Source organism: Trichosurus vulpecula, chromosome 8, assembly GCF_011100635.1.
Source record: "Trichosurus vulpecula isolate mTriVul1 chromosome 8, mTriVul1.pri, whole genome shotgun sequence".
In the NCBI taxonomy this organism is placed as follows: domain Eukaryota; kingdom Metazoa; phylum Chordata; class Mammalia; order Diprotodontia; family Phalangeridae; genus Trichosurus; species Trichosurus vulpecula.
In genome coordinates, this window is record NC_050580.1 from 35603072 (window position 1) to 35630455 (window position 27384).

The 27384-nt window shown below is 40.1% G+C and overlaps 1 protein-coding gene across 3 annotated transcripts in view; it reads left to right on the plus strand.

The window, feature by feature from the left end:
• The window catches only part of SCAPER (S-phase cyclin A associated protein in the ER), a 422044-nt gene that overhangs the window by 145154 nt on the left and 249506 nt on the right, over positions 1-27384 (plus strand). For all 3 annotated transcript variants that reach the window (XM_036734646.1, XM_036734647.1, XM_036734648.1), the window contains 3 exons: positions 6743-6824; positions 7756-7908; positions 8394-8501. In XM_036734646.1, the coding sequence (XP_036590541.1) occupies positions 6743-6824; positions 7756-7908; positions 8394-8501 (343 nt within the window). The remainder of the gene's footprint in view (positions 1-6742; positions 6825-7755; positions 7909-8393; positions 8502-27384) is intronic.

Sequence of the window (27384 nt, forward strand, 5' to 3'; positions counted from 1 at the left end):
TCTTATTGTTTGTTTTTTGTGATATTTCCATGTCCAGCTCATTACCAGTCAATCTGTCCATAGGAGAAGGAAACAGAAACATTTTCTTTTTTTCCTCAGAAACATTCTTGAACATTTAAATCAGGATTGGTATAGGGTCTGTGAATTTAGGTGGGAGAAAAAGATGGCTTAATATTTACTAACTTCTAACTGGAATTTAGCATTTCCTTCAAGTATAAATATAGACAATGAACATGATTCTGAGAAGGACTCCATAGGTTTCCCTAGACTACTTCCAAAGGGGTATGTTGCCCAAAAAAGGTTTGAGAACCCCATTTTTAAGTATGCCAGAAATCTTTCCAACCTGAGCCTTTGGGGAACCCTTGAATCATTTGATAAAATTTTAAAATTTCTTGAGTCTTAAAATGCTTGTTTGTCATTTCTTCATAGTCTACCATCATTATGCATCTGGTGGTGATTAAATTTTCTTATGAAAGAAATAGTGTTTATAATACTGCCTATTGAAAATCCCTGTACCCTCATGGTACATTAACTTGTTTCCATATAATGATTTGGATACTATTTTTGAATAAATTATAGTCAAGAGAATTAAAATCCACTATGTATGAACTCTTACGACATTACTCTTAGTAACTCTCCTACCTAATTCACAGGATTTGTTGTAAAGATAAAACAAATTAACAAATGCAAATGTACTTTGAAAAGCTAAAAACACTCTATGAATGTCAGGCCATCCAAGTGGTTTCATTGTGTAGGTATTTCAAAGGCCTCATCATTTAAAAGTGATTTATGAATGGGCTGTTGAGTTAACAGGGGAAATGCTGACCTTCAGCTTCTGTGAAATTGTTTTACGCATTTTTATGAGAAGACAAATGATGCAGTTAAAGCTTTGAGGTAGAGTCTTAACTAGACCAGCTTTTCTCCCTTTTTGTTAAAAGGAAGCATAATCTACTGTCCTTAAAAGAACAGAAATGAGAGTGTTTTCCAGTGGTATTATTGTATGCTCCCTGTCCTGTCTTTATATATGGGGAATGTGTTTACCTACCGGCTCCATAATGAGCCAAAACTTTCCTTAAAGCCAGATTAACATCCTTCCAGAAACATCTCATGGAGGTGTTGCTTAGACACCTCAAGGGAGATATATATTGCATAAAATGCTTAGTGTTTCTCATCAATCATCTTTTTCCTAAGTTATGTGGAGAAGCAAACTTAGTATAAAAGACTAATTGTGCCAAGTTTCTTTGCAGAGCTTATTTTAGTATTTATGTAATTTTATTGTTGGAATTCAGTTAGATGTAGAATTTGTATTTGTTCTATGCCTGGATTAATAGATTGGGAGAAACAGAATTAGTTCCTACATTTTGAATTTTTTAAAAATGCTTTTCATTTATTTATTAATTCAGCAGTTTTTAGCTGAGTCCCTGCTATGTCAAAAGCACTGTGATAAGCCTGGGAGATACATACAGATGAGCCTCCAGAAGCTTACATTTATTTCATAGAGGGCATACAATGTGAGGGCTTGTCTGTGTAGCTTTTAGTACTCTCCTCCTCCAGCACAGCATCATTCACAAATTCCCATTCAGTAGATATTTGCTGTTGAGGGCACCAAGACCTTAAGATGCATATCATGTTAGTATAAGGACTTCTGTAGGGGACAAGAGTTCTACATTGTTACAGATATGTGTGATGGAGGATCATTACTCTAAAGAAGGAAATTCACCTGGTCGTTTGTCTTAGGTATTCTTCTAGTTAGTGATAAAACAGAGTTGATATCCTTTACTTCTTTCTGATTTCTTGTTTCAGCCAAAAGGGTTATTTATTAATTGATTTTTTTCAGACCCACAGGGAACATTGTAGATAATATTTTATATTCTGTACCCTAAACATTTTCATAGTCTAATGGTGATAGCATGTGTAGTGCTTAGACTCTATAGAAAGGGCCTAATTTGAGGTAAGAGTTTTATAGAATTCATGGAGGCTTATCTATCTGTCCACAATTCTTTTAAGTGAAGTGTAAAATGCTCATAGAATCATGAAGATTCAAGAGCTACAAGGGACCTAGAAGGAAAGGCTTTCATAGTATCACAGTGTTGGAAGAGACTTTAGATGTCATCTAGGCTAATTCTTTCCTTGAAGCAGGAATCGCCACTTCTTAGCAGCTCTATTGGTTAGGAAAAGTTGTCCTCATATTAAATAGAAATCTGCTTCTCACTGGCTCGTCTTGTTCTGTCCTCTGAGCCAAGCAGAATCGGTCTCCTCTCTCTTCTGTGTGACCTCTAGTCCTACACGTCGCTCATTCCCTTCCTTCTCTGCCATCCCTGCTACAGACTCCCAGCAGCCTTCTCACCTCAGGACATCTTCTGTTCTGCCCCTGCTTCCAATTGGAACCTCCATGTGATGATGCGTCTAAGCCAACCATGCTCACTCCTTCTTCCCTCCTCTTCCTACTGTGCTCCTTATTCTAGACTTCTCTACCATTTCCTACTGCCAGACCTTTGTCCATTCTTTTTCATTTATTGTCTTCCCTTATTAGATTGTAAGCTCATTAAAGGAAGGGACTGCCTTTTTGTTTGTTTGTGTTTCCAGCACTTAGCACAGTGCCTGGCACATAGTAAACATTCAATAAGTTCTCTCTCTCCCTCTCCCTCTCCCCCACCCCTGGAACATAGTAGGCACTTGTAGCCAGCTGATCTTTAAAGACCCTTCCAGCTATAGGTGGGAATATACTCACTCTGGGACTACTCACCCAACTCACAAGTGAAGGTTGCTTTCTCCAGATGATTACTCCCTAGTTTCAAGGTACTATTTGATATTTGAGGGTCTGCACTCCTAAAACTCGAGCTTGCGAGCTCCCACCATATGCATTTACCTCCACTAGCCAGCCAGAGTGCACAGTTAATTCAAAGTAAAGGCATTTACAGAACTGTCTTGGTCATAGTAAGAACAGTAGCATCAGAAGATGTCTACCATAATAACCTGGCTGTGCTGTCCCACAAATCCACCTGGCGTCTGAGCAGACAGACTTAGAATGCATGAAAGGAGACACATGCTGAGTGAGTACATGTGGCTAAGGCATCCACACATCCCCTCCTTCCTCCCCATCATTCTCTTTTTTTATGTGTTTGAAAGGATTTTTATTGATGCCTTGTATATATAATACAAGCCCCTTAGCCTAAGCTTCTGCAATAACATTATAATTTCATCCATAGAAATAAAATGTCAGTCCTAGTTTCTACACCAAAGTAGACATCCAGTTTGGCCAGGTCCATTATGAAAACCAAAGCTATTTTGTTTGTTTTTACATGGTCTAGCTTCCCATGTATTTCTCCTACTTCTCCCCACTTGCCAGATAGTCATTCCTTATAACAATTTATTAAAAATCAGAGAGAGATAAATTTAGAAAAAGTGATCAATGTATAAGAAAAGACACTAATATGTAATGTTCCACACTCTCACGTCTCTTCTTTGGACCATACTTGTTCTTTTAATTTTGCCTCATTTTTTTTATTGTTTTGTGATGATAGTTCTTTAGATTTACATGGTTTTAATCATTGTGTATAATGTTTCCCTGACTCCTCTTGTCTTTCTGTGCTCCTGTGATTGTCAGATTCATTGCTTCTTACAGAACAGTAATTTATTTCTATTTCACTACATTCATGTGCCATCATTTGTCTGTGGGCATCTACTTTGCTTTAGTTCTTGTGCTACCACAAAAAAAATTTTCTGTAATTATTTTGATGGATATGGATCTTTTTAACTGTCATTGTAATGTCATTATTATGATTTCCCTGTGCTGCCTCTCCAAGGCACTCTGAACCCTCCAGGCCTGCTCCTGGGAGGAGCGCGTGACTCCCAAGACTGGCCATGCTCTCCACTGCCTCTAGCTTCAGGTTTAGCTGAAATCCGAGCTCAGGGCACTGTGGTGCGCTTTTGGAAGAACCTGAACCCATACCATAGCATTAGTAGGAATTTTGACTCGAGGTTCTGCCATCACCAAAGCAGCATCCTAAGTGCAGGCCATAGACTCTTGACACTTGAGCCCACCTTTTCTCCCCATGTGCTTGTGATGGAAGCCACCATTGATGATGAGGAGAGTGGTAGGGAGGGAGAGGAACCTCTACTCAGCCTTGTGGCACTCTCAAGAGGCACAAGAGGAAAGGTGAAGGTCCGACTCTTTCTTCAGCATGGCCTTTGAGCTGCTTTCTAAAGGCCACCAAAGGCTAGGTTCTAGTCTTCTGCCAGCTAAAAGATGAAAGTTTTCTGGGTCCAATCAGTCACCTTAGTCCAGTGGCCAGTGTCCTAAAATACTCTCAGGTTGATTTCCTTTTTTCTTTCTTTCTTTTTTGGATTTCTCTTTATTCTCAGTTTAACACATACCAAATAAAACAAGCATTCATGTATACATGTCAGAACTGAAGAGGATTGTGCTTAAAATGACAAATCTCAATTACATACAGTTTGCTTTTCTTTTTAAGTATATAATTAGTTCAACATGTAATTTTCAAATCTGCCCTGCTCAACCGTGTTTCCTTTTAACCCTTCTTTACGTTAAAAAAAAAATGCTTTGATGACCCTCTTTTCTATTATTTTTTTTTGGAGGTAGGGGAGGCAGGGAGCAACCTATCCCTAACTCCTCTCTCCCTCCCATACCCCAATGGGAAAAGAAAAAGAAAATTCTTGTATCAAATATGCTTAGGGAATCAAAACAAACCCGTGCTGTATCCTTGTCCACAAACAACTTCTCATTCTTTATTTGACTCCATTCTCTCTCTGTCGGAAGGATGCTTCCTCATTGGACTTCAGGAGTACCCCTAGGTCACTGCTTTGATCCAAGTTCTTAAGTCTTTCACACTTTTCTTCCTTACAGTGGTGTTACTATTCCTGTTTCATCTCTCTTCATTCTACATCAGCTCATACAAGTCTTCACAGGTTGCTCTGAAACTGTCCTGTTTGTCACTTGTTACCGCACAGTAATAGTCCATCGTGTTACTCTGTGACAGCTTATTTCACCATTCCCTAGGGTGCCTCTTTAGTTTCTACTTTGCTACCACCAGAAGACCTGTTGTCAGTCTTGTTGTACTTAGGAGTTTTCGCCTCTTCTGTCTCTCTGGGGTATTGGCTTCGTGTTGGTCTCACTGGAGAGTGAGCAACTTCTTTACACTTTTTTGTTTTCTTTAGGGAAACTGTCAAATGCTTCCCTTCTGCTTCCTTACACATTTTAAAATGTGAGGATCCTTTCAGGACAGTGCCCTCCTGATTCACATCTCTCTTCTTTATTGGTTCCTCATCTTCTTCCCACTTCTTCAACATAGGGCACTGCCACAGCTCTTGCCGTGGCCCCCTTTTTCTTTCCCTACGCTCTCTTCTTTGCTGATCCGTTTTCCTCCTGTGGTTTAAATTATTACTCCTATGCAGACGATTCCCAAATCTATTTCCCTTCCCTGAGCCCCAGGGTCATATTTCCAACTACCTGCTGGATATTTCATCTGGACGTCCTGCCACCATCTCCAACACAGAGCCACCAGTCTTCCCCACATACTTGCCTCCTCCTCCCTTCCATCCTCCCTTTCCCACCCTCATTCTTAGAGTCATTTAGGCTCAATAGGGTCTTTATTCCCAACATCCATTTAGTCGCCATTTCCTTCGATACTGTGTCCTCCATGTTTCCCTTTTCCCTCACCCTTCTAGCAGAATGATTTTAACAGCCTCCTAGCTGTTGTCCTGCCTCTGGCCTCGTTGCTGCCATATCATCTTCTTAATGCACCGCAGCAGCAATGTCACTTCTCCACTCAAAAAGCCTCTGGAAAGAACCCATTGCTTACCTGTTAAAATGCAAGTTCCTTCTCCTGAAGTGCCCGGGTGACCTCTATAGTCAGGCTCCAAGCTGATTTTGCAGTGTTGCCTCACATTCCTTCCCCTTATGTCCTGTATGTTCTTTCCAAGCTGGACTGCTCACTCCCGTGTTCTCATCTTGAACCCTCTCATCTCTGCCTTGGTCATTCCCTTTGATCCCTGACATGTACTCTTTTCTCCTGTTTCTACTTGTTGAAATAGTAGGTACTTAATAGACATGTTTTGATTGAATTGTTTTGTTGCCAAGATCTTTGAATTCATGAGCATATAGATTGGATGCTTTTTATTAGAAATATATTCTGAGTCTTCATTTCTGTGTTAAAAAATGTGATTGGTATCCTCTGATTCTATTTTTTATCCCTTACATCCCTCCCCTCTCTCTTACTCAGGAAACCATACCTTATAACAAAGAATATTAGAGAAAGAGAAAAAAAGGCAATTCAGCAAAACTAACCAACATATGAAGCAAGCCTGACAGTATATGCAGCATCCCATGCCTGTAGCTTTCCACCCCATTCCTCTGCAAAGGGAAAGATGTTTATTCTCATCACTTTTCTTCAGAGTCAAGCTTGGTTGTTATAATTACAGAGTTCAGTTTTAATTTTTTTTCTTTGTATTTACATTGTTGTAATCATTGTGTTTGTTGTTTTCCTGGTTCACTTTGTATGAGTTTATATAAATCTTTCTGTATTTCTTTATATTCATTATATTCTTTTTTTTCTTAGAGTGCAGCAATATCCCATGATAGTCATACACCACTGTTTATTTTGTTATTTCTCAATCAATGGGCATCCACTTGTTTCCTTCCTCATTTTGTAAAAACCATGTCATGTAAGTCTGATGTCTGTAGCTGAATCCACGATTCTTAACTTTTATCATATTTTAACAGAGATCGAGAAGAGAGGCTAGCAGCACTCACTGCGGCTCAACAGGAGGCTGTAGAAGAGCTGCAGAAAAAGATCCAACTAAAGGTAGAATTCTTTGTATTTAAAGAGTCATGAATATTTCTTTAAAGTTTAAAGACCATATATTGTCTCTTTATGCTTGTATATGTATAATACAAGCCCCTTAGCCCAAGCATCAGCATTAAGATTCTAATCTCACTGCTATCCACATCTGGAGAAAGAACTATGACGTCTGAACGCAGATCGAAGTATACTATTTTCCCTTTGTTTTGTTGGTTTTTGTTTTTTTCTTTCTCATGGTTTTTCCCTTTTGTTCCGATTCTTCTATTACAACATGACTAATGTGAAAGTATGTTTAATATGGTCATATATGTATAGCCTATATCAGATTGCATGCTGTCTTGGGAAGGAGAGAAGGGAGTGAGGGGGGAAACTTAGAACTCAAAATCTTATAAAAGCAATGTTGAAAACTAAAAATTAATTATTATTTTTAAAAAGGGATTCCAATTTCACCCACAGAAATAAAAAGGTGTGAGACTTAGTTTCTATACTGAAGTAGGCTTATCCTGTTTGGCCAAGTTGATTATGAAAACTAAGTGATATTCATGGATCGATTTCAATAAGAGAAACATTGTACTATGTTTGAATTATAACTTTGACACATTGTACTTTGTTGCCCTTTGTGAAACAGTCAGATATGATTTAATAACATCAGTGCACATTGATGGTTCATGAAGTTCTTTCCTTGCAACAAACCAAGGAATAGTTTAATTGGCTGTGATTATGCTTAGTCACACAGAGACAACGAAAGAATGTTGAGGTAGCCTGGATGTCTATGTAGGTGTATGTGTTGGCATGGTGCCAGGAAATGTACTTTCTGAAACACTTGGAGCTGGACATTTCCCTCATTTCATTTGAAGCTTTAAAGATAATGCTATTTCTTCTGCATGGTATTCAGGGCCACTTCATGTAATGTGCATTGCTTGCTTTGTTATAGCATGATGAAAGCATCCGAAGGCACATGGAACAGATTGAACAAAGAAAGGAAAAGGCAGCCGAGTTAAGCAGCGGGAGACACGCTAATACCGATTACGCCCCGAAACTTACACCATACGAACGGAAGAAGCAGTGCTCGCTCTGTGCGATCCTGGTAGGCTTTTTTCCTGAGCAAGCCCTCAGCAGCACATGCTGCTTTCTGTCTTTAGTTCTCATGCCAAGGGCTTCATCCTGACGTTTGGGATGTGCAAAAGAGCAAAGTCTCCTGTCGTGTTGCTTGGACAGGTTTGTCTCTGCTTCAGAGCAAGTGGACCGAATCAGTAATTGTATGTCACGGAGTTGGGAAAAAGGAAGGGCTGAGCAGGCAAGCCATGTCCCCCAGCCAGGGGTCACTGCGCTGTGACTCCTGGGCCTCTTCCAGCCCAGGGTGCTGGTTTTCTCTGGGTAACTCTCAGTATTACCCCCAAGAGAGGATAGTGTTAGGTAGTGATTTAGGAATTGTACTTGTCATTGGATAGACTATCTGTTGCATTGTATATAGATTAACATTCCTTTTAGCTTTATTGGGCATTATCTGATAGTGTATCATGTGTTTCATCATCAGTATTTATAATTACTTTTAATATTTTATACTTTTAGATTTCTTCAGAGGTACATCTTTTCAGTCACATCAAAGGGAAAAAACACCAACAAGCTGTTAGAGAAAACAGCAGTATCCAAGGACGTGAACTCTCAGATGAAGAAGTGGTGAGTTTTACAGAAAAAACTTCCATGGTTTAATGTATTTCTCTTTAGCCTTTAGGTCCAGAAGCCTGTAGAAAAACACATCCAGTTGTGTCTGTTCTATAAAGAATGTCATGTAAATAGATAACCAAACCCCACAGGTATTAGAAATCATCAGTAATACACAGAAATATGTCCTGGCAAAGAATAAAGTGCCACTTTGAAAGCCTAACCTAAAGGAAGAACCCACTTAGGAGCATGTTTTCTGCGAAACAAATTTCTGAACCTAGACAAAGGAGGCCACCTGATGGATTGCTAAGAGCCGGCCTTGGAGCCACAACAGCCCTGGCCTTGTGGCCTCTGTGACCTTGGACAAGCCTTCCTGTCCCAATACCAGGAATCTAGGACCTTGTGGCATGTAATCATTTCAGTATTTTGCTGAATGAGAAAAAACAATACATCTCTTTTGTGGAATCACCTGTTTTCAGGCTGATTTTCCTTTGTATTTTTAACTATTTTCAAGGCCTAGCAACTTGTTGCATGTTACTACTCCTGTGAAAATAAGAAACCCTCCAGAAGCTTGTTAGTGATTTTTGAAAGGGGAGTATTCCAAAGGGACAGGAAGTTCTAGGCACAAAATACCTGAGAGTGGCCACTCAGAGTTCTGGATCTCCTCATTTTAAAACTGGGATACTGTAGTAAATGTGGAATCTAAAGTTAAAGTAGATATGAAGACACATTAGGTAAAACGCATTATTTTCCTGAAATCACTTGGGCATTTTAAGAGAAGGTATATTTTTTGTTTATTTTTGCTTCAATTATCTACACAATTGTTTCCATTCTCCACTTTACTTTGATAATGGGTCAGCTAGGTGGTGTACTAGGTGGGTAAGAGCGCTGAACTTGGAGTCAGCAAGACCTGAGTTCCAGTCCTCCCTTAGACACTTGGTAGCTGTGTGACTGTGGGCAAATCATTTCACCTCTCTCAGTGTCAGTTTCCTCGTCTTTAAAATGGGAATAATAACACGTCCCTTACAGGATTGTTGTGGAGATTAAACGAGATGACACCTCCAACAGTTTGCAGATCTCAAAGCCCTGTGTGAATGCTAGCTCTCATTAGGCAGAAGCTGTACAGATGTGTATGAAGTGCCCCACCACACAGCATAAAAAATGTGAACACATCAGAGACAAGCAGAATTTTCAAAAAATATTTCTGTTGTATGATCTGAAGTCGACTTTGTGAATTCAGGAGGTGGGGAGATAAGGGGAAAGTCTAAAGTGTTATGAACAAAGCAGCTTGACCTTCTGTTGTCTTTATTTCATAATTCTGTTTCATTTTGAAAGGAATTCATTCTCGTGTTAAATGGAAATGGGTCTAAAGATTACATTTCTACCTAAGTGATACTTTTAAATTATTCTCACAGAATTTATACAGCTTATTTTCAGTTTCAGTCTCTTCTCATAGAAAGTAGAATAGGCTTAAAAATAAGTTTCCCAAATGGCATACGAGTGAATTATGTTTCTAGTAAGGCAATTTTATAGCCACTCATTGCAAAGTTTCATTTTTAATCAATGAAGGTATCTATGGTGAACATACTTATACTACTTAAAGTTATTACTTGTCATCTGTGATGTCTTTATATCATATATACCTTGTCTGTGACCCTTCTTCCCTGACATATAAGATTTTATTTACACCACCTCTGACCTAATAAAATTACACCTTTGACCTTGTGCACTTGACATCTCAGATAACTAACTCTTGATCTTTGACACATTTTGTTTTAAGCTTGTTAAGCATAATCACGAGCTGCCTAGGAAGAAAGCTTTATTGTTTTATTTTGTTTTTGTTTTGTTTATTAGTGGAAATCGAGCAGAGAGTTTTTCTAAACTCCTTGAGAGATTACAGAAAGAGCTGGTATATGTTGATTTTAATGTAAAGGTAGAAGAACACCTGAATTGTAATATGTACTTGTATTTTGTTTTTTTGCTATAAGTAGGGAGGGTAGTTGCCTCCTGGGAAAATATTGAATAGCCAGTTTTATTTATACCACATTTATACTTTACTTTCTATCTTGTTTTCATCTATATAAGACCTAGGAAATATAAATTTACTAAGTTATAGAAACTAAAATTCAAACTAGGCCATATTTAAAATTAATTTTGAATACTTTTTTTAACAAATGTATCACAAAAATATGATTCAGATTTATGTATGTTCTGCAAATGCACTTTTTGTCTTATTTAAAATTTTTTTATGTACTTAAATATGGAGCAAGAGCTCCGGTAATTTGTAGTGGACTCTTGAAAAATTATGAGACACTCTTAAGTCTCCCCAAGGCTCAAATCTTAAAGTAGTTATATGGTTGATAGGATATTTTAAATCTAATATGGACCTAGAGTCTCCCAAAATTATTTTTTGAACAACTGATAAATAAGCTAATTAGATGACTGAAGAAAGAAAAATGTAATTTTGAAATGAGAAACAACATAAATAAAACAATGTATTTAGGAAAATGATTTGTTTGCTGACCTCTTTGCTTGTTAATGCTTGGCATTGTGGAGGAAGAGAAAGGGCAGTGACTCCTCTGGGTGTTGATGACAGTTTGAGAAATAATGGGGAGTTCCTTTTATTCGGTGCCTTTCTTCATCCTTAGTCATGTTTGATTTTTAAGGTATTCCTTGTTTCTTTTCCTTTGTAAATTACTTTCAATATATTTAAAGTAGACCTTTGTAGTGCCCCGTTTTGCAATCACTAGGCAAAAGCTTGTTTCCTTATCAATACAAATCACACAAGATGAACAAAACTTAAGTCGTTTGCCATAAATCTTCAGTTTTACAATTGTATTTTGAATGGATCAATTAATTACAAAATTCAGTCTTCAGGATGAATTTAAAATATTACCTCTCTGTTTAGGACGTAGCTTCTATTTCTATCCACATTTTTACTTACAGAGAGCATGGTTGGTTTTAATTTGTAAATTTCTTTTAACCTAAGGATTCTGTTTCATATGTGATATTTTTTTGGAGCATTGTTTCAGGACGTTAGGCAATTTTATTACACTTACTTTTTGTTTTATTGGCTGGTGAAATCAGATCTAGGCATACTAATCACCAATCAATAAATCAAGACCATAGGCCAACATTTTTTTTATTCCCGCAGTCCTCTGTTGGAATGTGTGAGACTGTGATGGGGCATAATGTGCATATGTGCATTCAATCCTATTTCATTCTTGGCGGGATTTCTTTTCCTTAAGCTCCTCTAATTACTTTGATGTTTAATTCAAGCAAATCTTTCAGTCTGATGGGAGGAGATAAGACATGTACACAAGAAAGTAGGAAAGAAGGTAGAATCTGAAGTCTTAGACAAAGGATTTGAAGAAATGTGTTGGAGAAAAAAGTATCACATGCTGGTGAGGTCAGGCTTCTTGGAGAACATGGCCTCTAAATCTGACATTGAGGAAGAAGACAGCACAGAGCTGTGGAAGGACCTAGGCTCAATCCTAGCTCTGCCCCTCACTCCCTGAATGGCCTCAGGGAAGTCACCTTCTATTTCCGGGACTCTGCAAAATGAGAGGATTGGAGTTGATGGTCCCCAAGGTTCCTTCTAGCTCTGGACCTATGATCCTCTCATTTCAGAGGGAGTATGTCCTGTGGGTGAGACAGGATCTACCCAGAAGCAGGACAGGGCAGAACAAGTTTGGGGAACATGTGGCAGTCCCGTTTGGCTACAGCCCCAAATGAGTGAAAGGTAGTAGTCTGGAACCAAGTGGAAAAGTGGCTCCACATGCCTGTATTGGCAGGCAAAGGAGGGTGACTTAATCCCATAGGCACAAACCTACAAAATGTTTTCGAACCAGTGAACAATATCATCGGACCTATTTATTTAGAAGATTATTTTGGCAACTGTGTGAAGGAGCAGTTGGAGGTAGAGAAACTGCTGTGAGAGAATGACAGGGGTGCAGCTGAGAGAGGACAAGGACTTGGGAACCAAGGTCATCATAGAACGAGGGAAGAAGACAGTTTGTAGGGAAAGTGGCTGGAATGACAGAATGTAGCAACTGATTAAATGAAGTGAGAGGAGAGTAATAAATTTAGGGTAGGACATTTTGAATTTGTGGTGCTAATGGAGCACCCTTGAGATGGAGATGGCAAGTAGGCCGGCAGAACTGTGGGGCCTGGAGAGCTCCTGTGGAGAGAGCATGGCGCTGTGTGTGTGTGTGTGTGTGTGACAAAGAGCGAGAGAGAGACTCGTCTGTGTAGAGATGGTGATGACCGAAGTTAGGAAATGGTGGGAGAGATGAGGTTCATGGGGTCATCACTCTAGGGCTAGAGTCCAATCTACTCGTTTTATAGCTGGAGAGACTGAGGCTCAAGAAGGCTAAGAGACTTGTCTAGTCACACAGAGAGTGTCAGAGGTGGGGTTTGATTCCAACGTCATTGTTCTTTCCTCTGTAACAAATATAGAGAGGGTGAATGTTATATACATACAGACATTATATACATATATATATATATCACACATGTGCATATATGTTAGTATTTAATATGCATTAATTAAATTTAATTGAATTATAGGATACTGAGAAGGCATTAACTATCAGCCAATTGAAATTAGGGTGAATTTAAATCTACTGTATTTCTTCTGATGAGCCATTCAGAATGAGAATGGCCATGATTGACACAGAGTTTCTCATCCCTGGAGGTTGAAATGGGTATTTTTGCCCCAGGTGGAGGATGGACTCAGTCGGAGCTGTCAGCACCAGACTTTGGGCTGCAGGCAGGCCACTGTGTGAGCCAGATAGAAATGTAACTGGAAGTATTTCACAAGATAAAAAAGCAATACCCTATCACATAGATAACATTACATTTTAAAACAAAGTCTGCATGCAGCACCCAGGGATCAGAATGTACTTAGCCACCATTTGCATTTGAAATTGCTGCTGCTGGTCTAGGTGACTCCTGAGCTCACTTTGAGCTCCCTGATTCTGCTCGAATAAGGTCAGAAGGAAGGGGACTTGAACTATTGGTTTAGAGTGCTTTCTACTTATTGACCTTTGCCTTCATAAAAAACAACTCACATTCTCAGTCTTATTTAACAAGTTATTTATCTTTGTTTTCTTACAACATTGAAAATAGTTACTGGTTTCTTTGAAAGTTTTTTTTTAATCACATGGAGGCTCTTTGGAAGTATTTAAAAATATACTCTACACTTATTCATAATAACACAAAGTTTACTTAATTTGCTGCTGTTTTCCTTGGCTGGATTTAGAGACAAGAGGATCTGGGGTCAGAGCCCATCTCTGACTTTACCAGGGTGACTTTGGAACATAATTTAAATCTCTCTGGGTCAGTTTCCTCATATGTAAAAGGCTGGGCTTAAGGGGAAGGGAAGAAGTATTTATTAAGCACCTACTATGCATCAGGCACTGTGCTAAGTTCTTTACAAATATTACCTTCTACTTCTAACTGAGGAATCTTTTGCCAGATGAAGGTTGGTTTTGTTTGAAGGAACTACCTGTTTAGGGAGTATTAATCTCTTTTGAGACTTCACATTGAGTGACTCATTAGTTTTGATTACCAGATCCCAATATAGTGTAATTTCAGTAACATCTAATAGCAGATGTCCATATTATGGGCATATTATAGGGTGGTGCAGTGGATAGGGCACTGGGCCTGGAGTCAGGAAGACCAGATTCAAATTTTGCCTCTGACACTAGCTCTGTGACCCTGGGCAAGTTCACTTAAACTTTGCCTCAGTTTTCTCATCTGTAATATGGGAATAATAAAAGCACATACCTCATGGGATATGGTGAGGCTCAGAGGAAATAATATTTGTACAGCGCTGAGCACATAAGTAGGTGCTACGTAAATGTTAGCTTTCATTATTTAAGGATGCTGATGAAGGCGGTGGTGGTGGTCTTGCTTTTCCTCCCTGTTGCCTTTTTAACTTGGCTCTGCGCTCTGACAGGGGTCCCTCCCTTTCCCCCTTGCATAGCTTCTCTGCTTTCTTTCCTCTTCACTTTTGACCCCCTTTTCTCTGGATCAGGAATTCTTAACTTGGGGACTATGAACTTGGGGTTTTATAAAAATATTTTTATAGCTGTGTTCCAGACTAGTTGTTTCCTTTCTAATCCTCCATATTTTATTTTATGCATTTAATACTTGTTCTTCTAGCAGAAGCCATTAATGCCCCCTGACTGTGTTCCCATTAAAGAGGTGGTTCCCGGGGAAGGATGGCATGGGGGTTTATCAGGAAGGAGGGGATTAAAATACATGCTAAAGTACGTGTTAATCCAAGGTGTCAACCACGAGGGTAGTTCAAGTTTAGCTGACCTCTTTTTAGTTGTGTATAACGGCCCCTCTTCCTCCCATGGCCGTCACAGTGTTGAGCATTAATTACTTAAGTTCCTTTAAAGGTTCTTATTTGTGGTTCTTAGGGTAAATGTTGCCGATAGCAAAAAAAAAAAAAAAAAAAAAAAAGGAAAAAGAAACATGGAGCAGTGATCCTGGCCCTATTTCAGTACTTTGCATCTGGGTGCCACTTCCCATTTCCTGGCCTTTAATATTTCTGCATTTGCATTAACGTATCAGCTCAGCACTGTTGGCTGCAAATTCATACTGACTCTTGTAATCAAATGTTCACGGTTTGGCTGAGGAGCAAAATGGAGCTCAAAGGTCTGAAGGGTCCCCAAGTCAGATGTTTAAGCTCTTAGTGTTGTAATCCTTGTCCAGTAAATATTTGTAACACCTATTTATAAAAATAATAATAATGACAACTGTTCATACTTCTGTGGTGCTTATGTGGTTTCTGTAGTTAATATCTGCAGGAGAGATATTTAGGCTTCTAAACCAGCATTGTTCTGTTTTGACATTCAGTTGTGGGCTTATTTCCCATGGTTTCTCTTCCTTAGTCAATCTTTAGAAGTTTTGGCAACTGCACTAATTCAGTCAGATTGTAACCTCTCTGGGGGCCAGGACTGTTACCTTTCTTGCTATCTCTTGGGCATGGTGTTAGTTAGTGCACCTTAAGTGCCTGTTGCAGATAGTGTCAGCCTCTGGAAGGAACAGGAGTCACCTGTGTGGCAGCAGCAGCCTTCTGGTGCTCACACAGAGGAGAGGTGCTTCTCAGGGATGGGTAGCAGCTCCCAGCAGAGGGGCTCCTCCAGAGAGGGGACACCATGCCCTAGGACAGCATCTGTTTCTGTGGCATCTGCAGTTCTGTATTCATGCTGCTGTCAGGACTGCAGAGAATCATTATGAGTGGAAATCGACGTTTGGCTCACTCGGGAGCTGTTTGTCGAACACCTGTTGTTTGCTGAGCATTGAAGAGAATTCAGTTAAGTGCAATAGAGTGTGAGTTTCTTGAGGATAGAGGCTGCTTCGTCTTCAGTGCATGTAACAGTAATTAAGGTGGGACTTTTTGCTGTTGACCTTCAATGATTCTGGCCTTTGTTTGAATGGGGCAGATAAAGTGGGATGTTTTTGTATTTCCCAGCACTGAGACAATTGGGGGCTGTTGATTTGTATCTGATGTGATATTGGGGGTGGGGAACTTTTCCACACCCAGCCTGGGTGAGGTCGGCCCTGAACAGCCTATATAAGTGCAGAGGTTAGGGTTCTCTCTCAGAGCTCTGAGCCACAGCAGGAGCGACGTGTGACTCTGGGCCAGCTGTTCTAAAGAGCTCCCCGGCTGTACACCCTGATGTTGATACAATACAAATTGTATTTGGTCTGTAATTCAGGGTGCTGGCTTTTTCCCCTGAACTAGGTGGATGTTGTTTGTATGCTGGGTTAAAGTAAAATTATTAACCCCTTAACATTGCTTTCCTTAATAAAGCAGATGAAAAGGACCTGGGCTTGCAGTGTTCTGTAAGCTGGTTGTTGTTGGCTTTGCACCCTCACAGCAGCTGCTACCAGATTGTTGATACAGTGCAGTATTCCCAGCAGCATCCTTAGCCCCATGCCTGGCAAATAGGAGACACTGAGGAAATTCTTTTTGATGAAGTGACTTAGGGAGGGAAGAATCTCTGTACTAAAGGAGCTCTCTGTCCAGTAGAAGAATCCAGGAAACTGCATTGACAGCAGAGATGATCCCTTATGTCACTAGGCAGTGGTAGCAGCAGTAAAGACATTCTGGGCAGGAAAGGTTATTCTTGACCAGAATTCATAGAGGATATATGACTTGAACCTTGAAGGATGAATAGAACTTCTGTAGGTAGAGAGGAAAAAAAAAGGGACTTTGTTCCTAGAGGGAGAGATGGGAAGTGCATGGCATTTTCATTGGGCATCCACAGGCTCCCTTGGCTGGAGTGGAGTGTTGTATTCCTTTGTAGAGACCAGATTGTATCAGAGAAATAGGTCCATAGGACACAAGGAATCATTGATGACTTGAGTAGAGGGTCAGCTTGCTAAATGAAAAGAGTATTTCTTCTCTTGTTGAGAGACCCCAACTATGTTCTATGACAAGGACAGAAATTAAAAAGCAAAATAGTCTTACTGCTTTGATAATTCATAAACCAAACATTCTGGACCACTTTTTAGCAGAAAGCTTCACAGTGGTACTCTGACCATCATGCCACTTATGCCCCAAGAAAACATCGGTGAAGGAATGATCAGTTTTAACGCTGCTACACACAACATCCCCTAGTGATACAAACCTATTTACCAATCTTTGCAAGATGTGAGATATACTACAAGTCTTGTGCTGACAAACAGAATGATACAAAATATTGAGGTTTCATCATTAATATCTGGACTTTTAAACTAAATCATAGAATCATCTCATAAAAGAATCACTTTCTCTTTTTAATTTTTAAAGAGGCCCTCCTTTTCTTCCAGCTCTATGTCTCAACCCTCCTCTGTCATCTATTCTTAGTCTTCACATCAACTCCAGTCACTATACTCTTCCTTGCTTTCCAAAGTCATTGATCTGGCCTGATATTGCTCCCTTCAAAATCTCATCCCATTACCTAATCATTCAGTCAATCAGTAGGCAGACATTATTGAGTACCTCTACTCTGCTAGACACTGTACTAGGTACTAGAAATATAAACACATACAAAAAGTTTACCAAATACACATCAGGTAAATCACCGGGGGTTTGGGGGAGCCCTCCTTGTGGCAGACAGCACTAGCAGCTGGGGAGATCAGGAGGGACTTCATGCAGAAGACGTCATTTGACCTGAAATTCTAAGAGGCAGAATTGAGATGGGAACGTGCTTCAGGCATTAATGACAGTCAGCACAGACATAGATGGACACAGGAGACAGTATCTTGTGTTAAGAAAAGCAGGAAGGCCCCTTTGACTAGACAACAAAGTCAAAGAACTAGAGTGATAATCTAGTAAACTTGGAAAGGTAGGTTGGATCCAGGTTGTGAAGAGTTTTCCAAGCAAAACCTGTAGCTGATATCTGACCCTTAAGGCAACAAACCAGGGGAGTTGATGGAGTGGTATGGTCTGATCTTTACTTTAGGAAAGTCACTGTGGCTGCAGAATGGAGGCTGTAACAGAGAGGGGAGAGATCAAGAGCAAGGGAACCAGTTAGGACGTTATGGCAGTGGCCAGGGTGGAAGAGCCTGAACTGAGTGTGAAATGGGAGAAGGAGGCAGACATGTGAGACTGAGCTTTGGCACTTCCTATTTCTGTGATATGAAGGAAATAAGAAGTCAAGGGCAGGGCTGAAGTTGTTAACCTGGAGGACTCAGGGGATGGTGGGCCTCATAGCAGAAACAGGGAAGTGTGGAAAGGTTGAAGAAAGTGTGGAAAGGCTTGAGGAAGAGATAGGGAATTCAGGTTCAGACAGGTTAAGGATGAAGTACTGATGGGAAGCCAGTTTGAAAAGTCTTCCGGAAATGGTTGCAGATGTGGGACTAGAGTTAAATATATAGCTCCCGGAGGCATCTGGATAGAGATGGTAATTACAGAAAAGGGAGCTAATGAGGTCATCAAGTGATGATGCTGAGGATGTCAGAAGAGGGCCCAGGAGACTTAGGAGATCCTCACAGTTAGGGACTGTCATGCAGAACATGAACCAGCAAAGGAAACTGAGGAGCATCATCTGGGCCATGTCCTAAAAACTCAAAGAAAAGAGTATTTAGGAGGAGAAAACATTCAGCAGCGTCTGGTTCTGAAGAGAGATTGAGAAGGATGATAACTGAGAAAGGATGGACCATTAGATGGGGCAGTGAAGACATCATTGGGAGTGACTGAGTGATGAAGTCACAAGCCAAGGATGAGGATCAGGAGGGGAAGAAATAGAAGCAGTGAGTGTGAAGAGTGGGAGTTTTCTGGGAGTTTGGCTGAGAAAAGGAGAATAAATGTAGGACAGTAGCTAGTGGATGCAGTAAGATCGAGTGAGTATCTTTTTAAGGACTGGAAAGAGGTGGACATGTTTGTAAGTAGCAGGGAAGGAACTAGGAAGTAGAGACAGATTGAAGATTCTAGAGCAGGGATGATCATTTAAGCAATCTGCTGGAAAAAGCAGGATGGGACCCTCGTCACATATTACACTCCTTCACTTGTGCCTCCATCCAGCATTCCCTCTGAGAACCTCAGAATTTGATTAATTTACTTTACTTACTTGTTTTGGTTTGATTAGTGACCTAGAATTTCTGGTAAGATTGAGGTCTCTGCAAGAAAAAGTAATTCAGAATTGCTAGAGAGTCAAGTAATTCACCTTTACAGGGATCTCTGATCATCCGCCACCCCCACCCAGGAGCCTATGTAGGCATCTTGTATGGATGGCCCAGAGTGCCACATTAGGCTGGAGGCGCCCCTGAAAAGGAAGACTGGCAAGAACGTTGTAGACACAGTCCCTTGTCCAGAACCCCTGCAGTGACTTTGCTGCTGGTCCTGTGTTCTCCCCTGGCTATTTATCTACTCTGCTGTTGTTTCTGTCTCCTGTTATTGGTGGATAATAGAGTCTTCTTGAAATGCCTTTTTTTCCTGTCTCTGTCTCCTTTTAAAGCACAAATCCAAGAGCAGAGGCCTGGTGTAGGAGGCGACCGTGAATTGATTACTCTTGGGTGGCAGGAGGACTGTTCAGGTCCATATTCACACTTCATGAAACTTCTGCCTTCTCAGGTTAGTAGCCTCCTTTGTTAAGTAGGCAGAGGTATTTGGGACAGCTTGGCCAGGCTCTTCCTGGGGCCACTTTCTATAATCACACTAATGGAATTGTGTAAAAAACACTCAAAGGCAAGTTCCGATGAACAGGGTTTGAGTTCTCCTCTTGACGCTTACTAGGTGTGAGAGGTTACACTTTACTTTCCTAGGCTTCATTTTCCTCATCTGTCCAAAGAGACAGCTTGCTGAGGTTCCCAGTAATTCTAACATTCTGTTACAGCCTTCTATTTTTAATCACAGTTGTGTTTCAACTGTCTCAATTTCATTATTGATTAAATAGGCTTTTGTGGGCTAGGCTCCAAGACTCTAACCAGCATACAGAAAAGGTTTCTATGAGAAAATGTATTTGAAATTCCATAGTACTGACATGACCAACTTATAGAAAGTAACTTGTTTTCCGAATTTTAGACTTATTTACACATAATAGCAATGGATCAAAGCCTTAATATTTGGATTTTGGTGTGTTATAGTCTTAATAGAAGAGAGACTAATTAGATGTTAAAGAACCAGGAGACAATTTAAATAATGACAACATGGTAAAGACAGTTTTGAGAGACTTAAGACCTCTGATCAGGACAGTAATCCATCGTGATGGAGCAGAGAGGGGATATGGACTCAAGACGCAGAATGGGACATTCCGTTCTGGCCATGGCCAATGTGGGGTTTTGTTTTGCTTGACTAGACATATTTGTTTACAAGGGTTTCCTTTTCTTTTCTTCAAGGGCGTGCATAGGGTGGGGAGAATAGAGATGGGAGGGGAAGAAAATGAATGCTTATCAGTTGAAAATAATTTTTAAAAAATTACTCTTGTATCCCAAGTTTTGGAAAATGTATGTCAGTTCCAAAATGCCAGACGTCAGAACAGCACTTTAAACTGTGTTTTTTGGTTGGTTTAGCACTAAATATTTGTATACAAAGTGTCACACAGGAAGTATTGGTAAAAACAATCTTCTGCATCATGTAATTTGTTTGTCCATTAATTATTACATATGCAAATAAAACCTACTTACCTTGGTTGGAAGTTACAAAAAAGCATACTATTAATACCAAACATATGTGATTTCATTTATTATTGTTACTTTCTCAGATGGTCAGTAAGCATTTATTAAGTGGCTGTTGTTTGCTAAGTGCCAGGGATATAAAGGCAAAAGACCAGACCTTCTCTCAAGGAGCTCACAGACAACATGCAAGCAGCCACGTATAAAGGAGATTGACCCATCTCTGCAGCTTCACGGATGATCTTTTAGAAGTTATGGACAAAATACTCATCACCCAGTGACCCAGCTGGTTCCTGGGAGACATTTGACTCATGATTGATCCTAGTGTTCAGACTTCAAGCATTTTCAATTATAATAGTATCTACTATAGCTTGTGTTCACATGACCTTCAGGAACCCATGATCATCTTCTACATCACCAACTAAAGCAGCTGGGTGGCACAGTGAATAGAGTGCTGGGCCTGGCATCTGGAAGATCTGAGTTTATAGCCAGCCTCAGACACTTACTAGCTGTGAGACCCTGAACAAGTCACTTAATCTGTCTGCCTCAGTTTCCTCAGCTATAAAACAGGGATAATTAATAGCACCTACCTCATAAGGTTATCATGAGGATAAAATCATATCGTATTGATAAATTGCTTGGCACAGTACCTGGCATATAGTAGGTGCTTAATATACACTTATTCTCTTCCCTTATTCTCCCATCAGTCAGTCAAGAAGCCTTTACTAAAAATCTGCCAGGTGGTAGAGCCTGAGACAAGATAGAACAGTCCCTGCCCCCAGGCAGCCAATGTTATCTCCATGTCCACGTTCAAGTAAATGGGAAAGGTACGAGAGGTAAATACAAGGCACTTAGGGGGATGAGGGAGAGATCCTTCTGGAGGGATCTGAAAGAGGTTTGGGAGGAGGCAGTGCCTGGGCTGAGCTTTGATGGAAGCTGTCCATTTTATGAGGCAGAGGTGAGCAGGAAATGCCTTCTAGACATGGGGCACAGCCTGCACAGTCATGGAGACAGGAAATGGAAAATCTCATGTGAGGAATAGCAGCAGGACTAGAAGTTAGAGAAAGACTTCAGTCCAGGATGGCCGCCATCAGTCGATCACATCCGACATTTCAGAAGGACTCATTTTGTATGCAGAGAGACTATCTGATTGTCTTCTTAAGTACATCTGTTTTCTGGGGTACCTCATGGCCAGCCTTGCAGTGTGATCTCAGCCTTGGCTAGACTGGCTTTCAGTCAGCTGATGTAGTCTGCTCCTGGCACCAGGATGAAAGTGTGGTCAGGCCTGCCAGAGCCTGCACTTGGTTGGCATATCCTTCAACAACTTAAGAGCATCAGACTCAAGGGCCACATGCAGCCAGCATAGTCAGAACCAGAGTAAAACATCGTTGGCAAAAGAAGTAAAAATACGGTGCAGTATAGGTGATGTTACTTGGTATTTTTCTAAATCATTCTGTGGCGTGCTGGTGTGCATCTCTCTTTGAATTTGACACCACTGCTGTATGCCACTCTGAGGCTCCATAGGATGTCTTCTCACGAAGGTACAAGATGATGAAATCTCATGTCATGGCTCTCAGGTATTTCATGTTTCAAATTTCAGTGAGACACTGTAACATACTAGAAAAAGCATTGACTTTGGAATCTCAAAAGGCCTGCTTACAAATCCCGGCTCTAGCATGCTAGGCTCTGTGCCCATGATCATCTCAGCCTCTCAGAATCCTTTTTCAGCTTCAAGACAACAGCTATATTGCCTGATATGGAATTGAGGAGATGACCTGTGTTCAAACCCCAACCCTGCTCTTTACTCCCTGTGTTCCCTTAGGCCAAAGATGGGGAACCTGGGACTTGGAGGCCACATGTGGCCTTCTAGGTCCTTGGGTCGTTCCTTTGAGTCCAAGTTTTATAGAACAAATCTTTTTATTAAAGGGGTCTGTTCTATGAAGTTTGGATTCAGTCAAAGGGCCACACCAAGGACCTAGAGGGCCACATGTGGCCTCAAGGCCACAGGCTCCCCACCCCTCCCTTAGGCAAATCCCTTAACTTCAGTAAGGCTCAGAGAGAGGCAGCCTAGATGACCTCTGTTTCACCTTAAAATCTATGATTTGTAAAATAGGAAGAAGAATCCTTACAATGCCTACTACACTGAGCTACTGTGAGCAGAATTGTAAATTTAAATTTGTAAATTTAAAACTTTATGTATATACATTATTTTAGCTCTGTAATAATAGACTTAGGCAGGGGTTAAGTAGTCCTTATTAGCCTTCCACTTATATGTGTATAATGGGGAAAACAAATTGTGGTTTTAACTCTTAAAGAGAAAATTCTCTAGGCTAATGAAAGATCTAAGCAAAAATTGATTTCACATGTCTCCTTATTTACATTCTTATGGTAGAAATGGGGACAAGAGTTATATATATATATGAACACTAATCTGAATCTTTTTAAAAAGGCAGCATACATTCTAAGGAGAACAAACAGTGCAATGAGAGCACTACTTTTAGCCTTTATAGAACAACAGGAAGTTATTTTTAATGGAGGTTAATTTAGTTAGAGTTAAAATTTTCCGAACTGGTCACCCCTTTCATTTTGCATATGAAGAAACTTGAGACAGGTCACGCATAGGTAGGTGACTTGCTCAAAATCACCAGAGTATTAAGTGGTGACGTTGGCACCTGTAGCAACAATTTGTCTAGCAGCTACTGTGGCTGTGTAAAACCAACAACAACCAGCACACAGAGGGCTGCTAACACAGATTCTTTGATCTGCTTTACTAAGGAAAGCAACTTTGAGGGGTCAACAATCTCACTTTAATCCAGCATACAAAGATAATTCACATAATTCAGGAGGAAAAGCCAGCAACCTGAACTTCAGAGCGAATACAAACAAATTACAAACATACATTATAAACAGACCAAATATAAACCAACATCTGGGTTAGCAAAGTCAGGGGGCAGTTACAACGGCTTGCCCAGAGTCACGCTCCACCTTTCCAGTGAGTAAGAGCCCCCAAAACAAAACATCCGGGTTTCTTCAAAGGGGTTGGGGTGGGGGGCAGCTCTTAACAACGGCTGCCCAGAGTCTCCACATCAACACTCCTCCATGAGTGAGCCCCAGACAAAATGCTAGCTTCTGAGTTTTTAATACTCTGTTTAGAGCTCCAAGGATTCACACCTAATCAGCAAAAAAGGGTGTAAGCCTGGGGCTTTACATCTAGTTAGCAAAAGGGTGTGTGCCTGGAACTTTGCACAGTAGGAAGACTTAATCAAAGGCACTTAATTAATTTAGCATTCTAAAACAGTAAAAAAAAGTCCCACCTTAATTACCAGTACAGCACCAGAACTTTGGGATCCTGATTCCCAGAGCAGTGCCCTTTACTCTGGCACAGCAAACTGCACACTATTGTATAGCTAGCTAGCAGCAGGGCCATGACTAGGACTCTGCATCTCCATTCCAGTGGTCTTTCTAGTACCATGTGCTGCAAAAGTTTGAAGAAAATTCTACTTTGCTTTTTACATATGAAAATATTAACAGAAACTTAGAATGGCAGTTGTTATTTCTGTAGAGCCACGTTGTTGTTCAATACCATGTGAGTTCTTCATAATATTTTTTCACAACTGAAACATGCTTGGTGTTTTACTTGTGATAATCTTTTACTTTGATCTGTGCTAGAGAAGGGACTGTTAACTCGGGGCATAGGGTATTATTAATCAGGTCTTACTTAAATCATTTCTAAAAATGAAGTTTGATATTAATCCAAACTGCTCTTTTTGAAATTTGAGAAAATCTTCTGTTAAAGTGGACCCATTTCATTTGTATTACATATTTTGAAGTCATCCTGTGTTATGTTATTGACAGCTAAAGACCTCTCAGTCCTTGCAATATGATAAATGAATAAGCTTGTTGAACTCTGTACTTGTCTTTGAGTAATCTGTTAAGCCTTAGATTAAATCAGGAAAGGAACATCAGAATCTGCAAAAAAGATACAAGGCTTGTCCTCATTCATCATCCCCACCTATCAGAAAGCTGATAGAGCATTTGTAATTGGCCCTGAGTGGCAGGGAGACAGCTGGTGGACTGTCATCCTATATCGGAAGATGGCTTGTCTCCTTTCTATGGTGTCTGTTTTCAGGCAGTGGATTAGCTGCATTTTGCTCATGCTGTCACTTTAGGCACTAATGTATATAGATTTTAACTTGGATAAACCGTGTAGACTTATTTTACCCATATAGAAAAATAGATTGGTTGAGTTGTGTCTTTCACATATACCTTATCTGTTACATAAAGTTGTCATTGTGTAGCTATTTGTTGTTGAGCTTTTCAAAATGGTAATGCTTCAATAAAGAACTTTCCAGTAAGAGGGGTCACAGCTGTTCAGTAGAATTCATGTAATGAAAAGTTTTATCAAACTGTGTACCATCTCTTGAGATTTCAGTTCATGAGGCTTGGCTTTTTTTCTTGATTATGTTCCCAATGGTCACCTCTCTTGTTGTGACGGTATCTTTGGTGCATTTCAAGATTTCCCTTTTCTTTAGGTAAATGTGCCAGGCATGAATCAGATTGACTTTTGTTCTCTCATTCTTCATTAGTTTTTTGATAATATCTGTAGATTTTTTTTAAGTGACTCTATCTAAGAAATTAGCATTTCTTTTCTTTCTTATGGTTTTTACTTTACAACTAGTGATAAAATTGGCTGGGTAGAAATAGGCTTTCAATTTTTAAGGTAATAATGAATATCTTCCTATTTACATATTTGATCAGATTTTTCCTTCCTGATTCAAAATAAAACTCTAAAAAATTGATCCTACCTGTGAATCTCATCACAAAACTGTGCTTTCCTTTTAAAAAGTTGTTTTTCATAGGTGTATTTTGCTGTTACATCACATTCGTTAGTGTATGTATCGCTAAGGCTTCCAACTAGTTATCTATCTCCTGTAAGAAAGATTTAAAAAGAAAGACAAAAAATTTCCAGCAGGCTCATCAGACAGTCTGTTCTTTCCTCATAGTTTCCCATCGTCGCCATGCTTTTTCTTGTCTCTTCTCTAGGGTCAGGCTCAGTCACTGTAACTCCATAGCATTCAGTTTTACTTTATTCCTCCTTTCGTTTACACTGTTGTCGTTCATCATGTGCATCACTTTTCTTGGTTCTTTATTCATTTGTAAATATTATCCTATCCTTCTGTGAATATTTCACATTCATCCTTTCTTTTGGCACAGAGACACTTCATTACATTCATGGGCTACAGTTTACCCGTTCTCCAAATGATTGGCAACCATCAGTCAGTCAGTCTGACAAATACATATTAGGGCCTGGGGGACACAAAGACGGGAAAAAAGCAGTCCTTGCTTTTGCAGAGCTTAAATTCTCTCAGTGGAGACAATATGCATGTACAGGCACATGCAAAATCTATTAGAAGGTAAATGTGAGTTGACTTTTGGAAGATGGGCACTAGGAGCTGGAGATCAGGAAAGGCTTCAGGTTGAACCCTGAGTGGAACCTTCTAGGCTTGAGCAGAGATGTAGGAAATGGTGCTTAGTGTGAGGACAGAAAGAAAGCTTGTTTGGCCCGCCTTGTAGCGTGTACGAAGGGAGTCATGTCTAACAAGAGTGGCTAAAGTAGGGTGAAGTCAGGTTTGTAATGGTTTTAATGCCAACTAGCAGATTGTTTTTGATCCTGGCAATAATAGGGAGCCACCAGAGTTGATAGAGTACTGGAGTCATGTGGTCAGAACTGTTTTTTAGTGGAGTCAAGAAGCCTTAAATGTTTACTATTTATCAGGCGTTGTGGTAAGCATTGGGATACAAAGAAAAACAAAAACTATCCTTATCTTCAAGGATCTCCAGTGTAATGGGGTAGACTACAGGCAAACAACTATGTACAAATGGGATATTTGAAGGATACATTTGAGATAATCTCAGAGGGAAGGCACTAAAATTAAGAAAGACTGAGAAAGCTGCTTGAAAAAAAGGGGATTTCAGCTGTGACTTGAAGGAAGCCAGGTAGGCCAGGATATAGAGATGAGGAGGAAGAGAATTCCAGACGTGGGGACAGCCAATGTAAAGCCATGGAGTTAGAGATTGAGTGTCTTGTTCAAGGAATAGCGAAGAGGCCAATGCCACTAAATGATAGAGTACATAGCAGAGAGTAAGATGTAAGAAGACTGAGAAGGTAGGAAGGGGTCAGGTGATGAAGACAAACAGAGGCTTTTATATTTGATCCTGCAGGAAATAAGGAGCCACTGGCATTTTTTGAATATGGAAGTGGCATATTCAGGTCTGTCAGGTCTGGGTTTTAGGAGAATGACTTTGATAACTGAGTGAAGGATGAGCTGTGGTGGAGACTTGAAGCAGGTAAATCAGCAGGCTGTGGCAGTCATCTAAGGGGGATGAGGCCCAAGAGTGATGGAGCTTTGAGACGCTCAATAGAAAATTGGCGATTTGAGACCAGAGGCCAGGAGAAAGGTGAAGGCTGGATAAGTAGATGTTAGAGTCATCTACATAGAGATAATTTAATCTTTTGGAGCTGATGAGATCACCAAACAAAATAGTAAAAAAGGGAGAAAAGGCCCAGGACACAGCTTTGGGAGACTCACATTTTGTGGGCATGACCCAGATGGGTGTGATGTGAAAACTCAGAGCTACTTTTATTTGTGTTTCTCTAGTTATTAGTAATTTGAAGCATTTTTTCCAGCTGGCTATTGATAATTTGAATTTCTTCTCTTGAACATTGCCTATTCATATCTTTTGATCATTTATCAAATGGGGAATGATTTTTGTAATCATA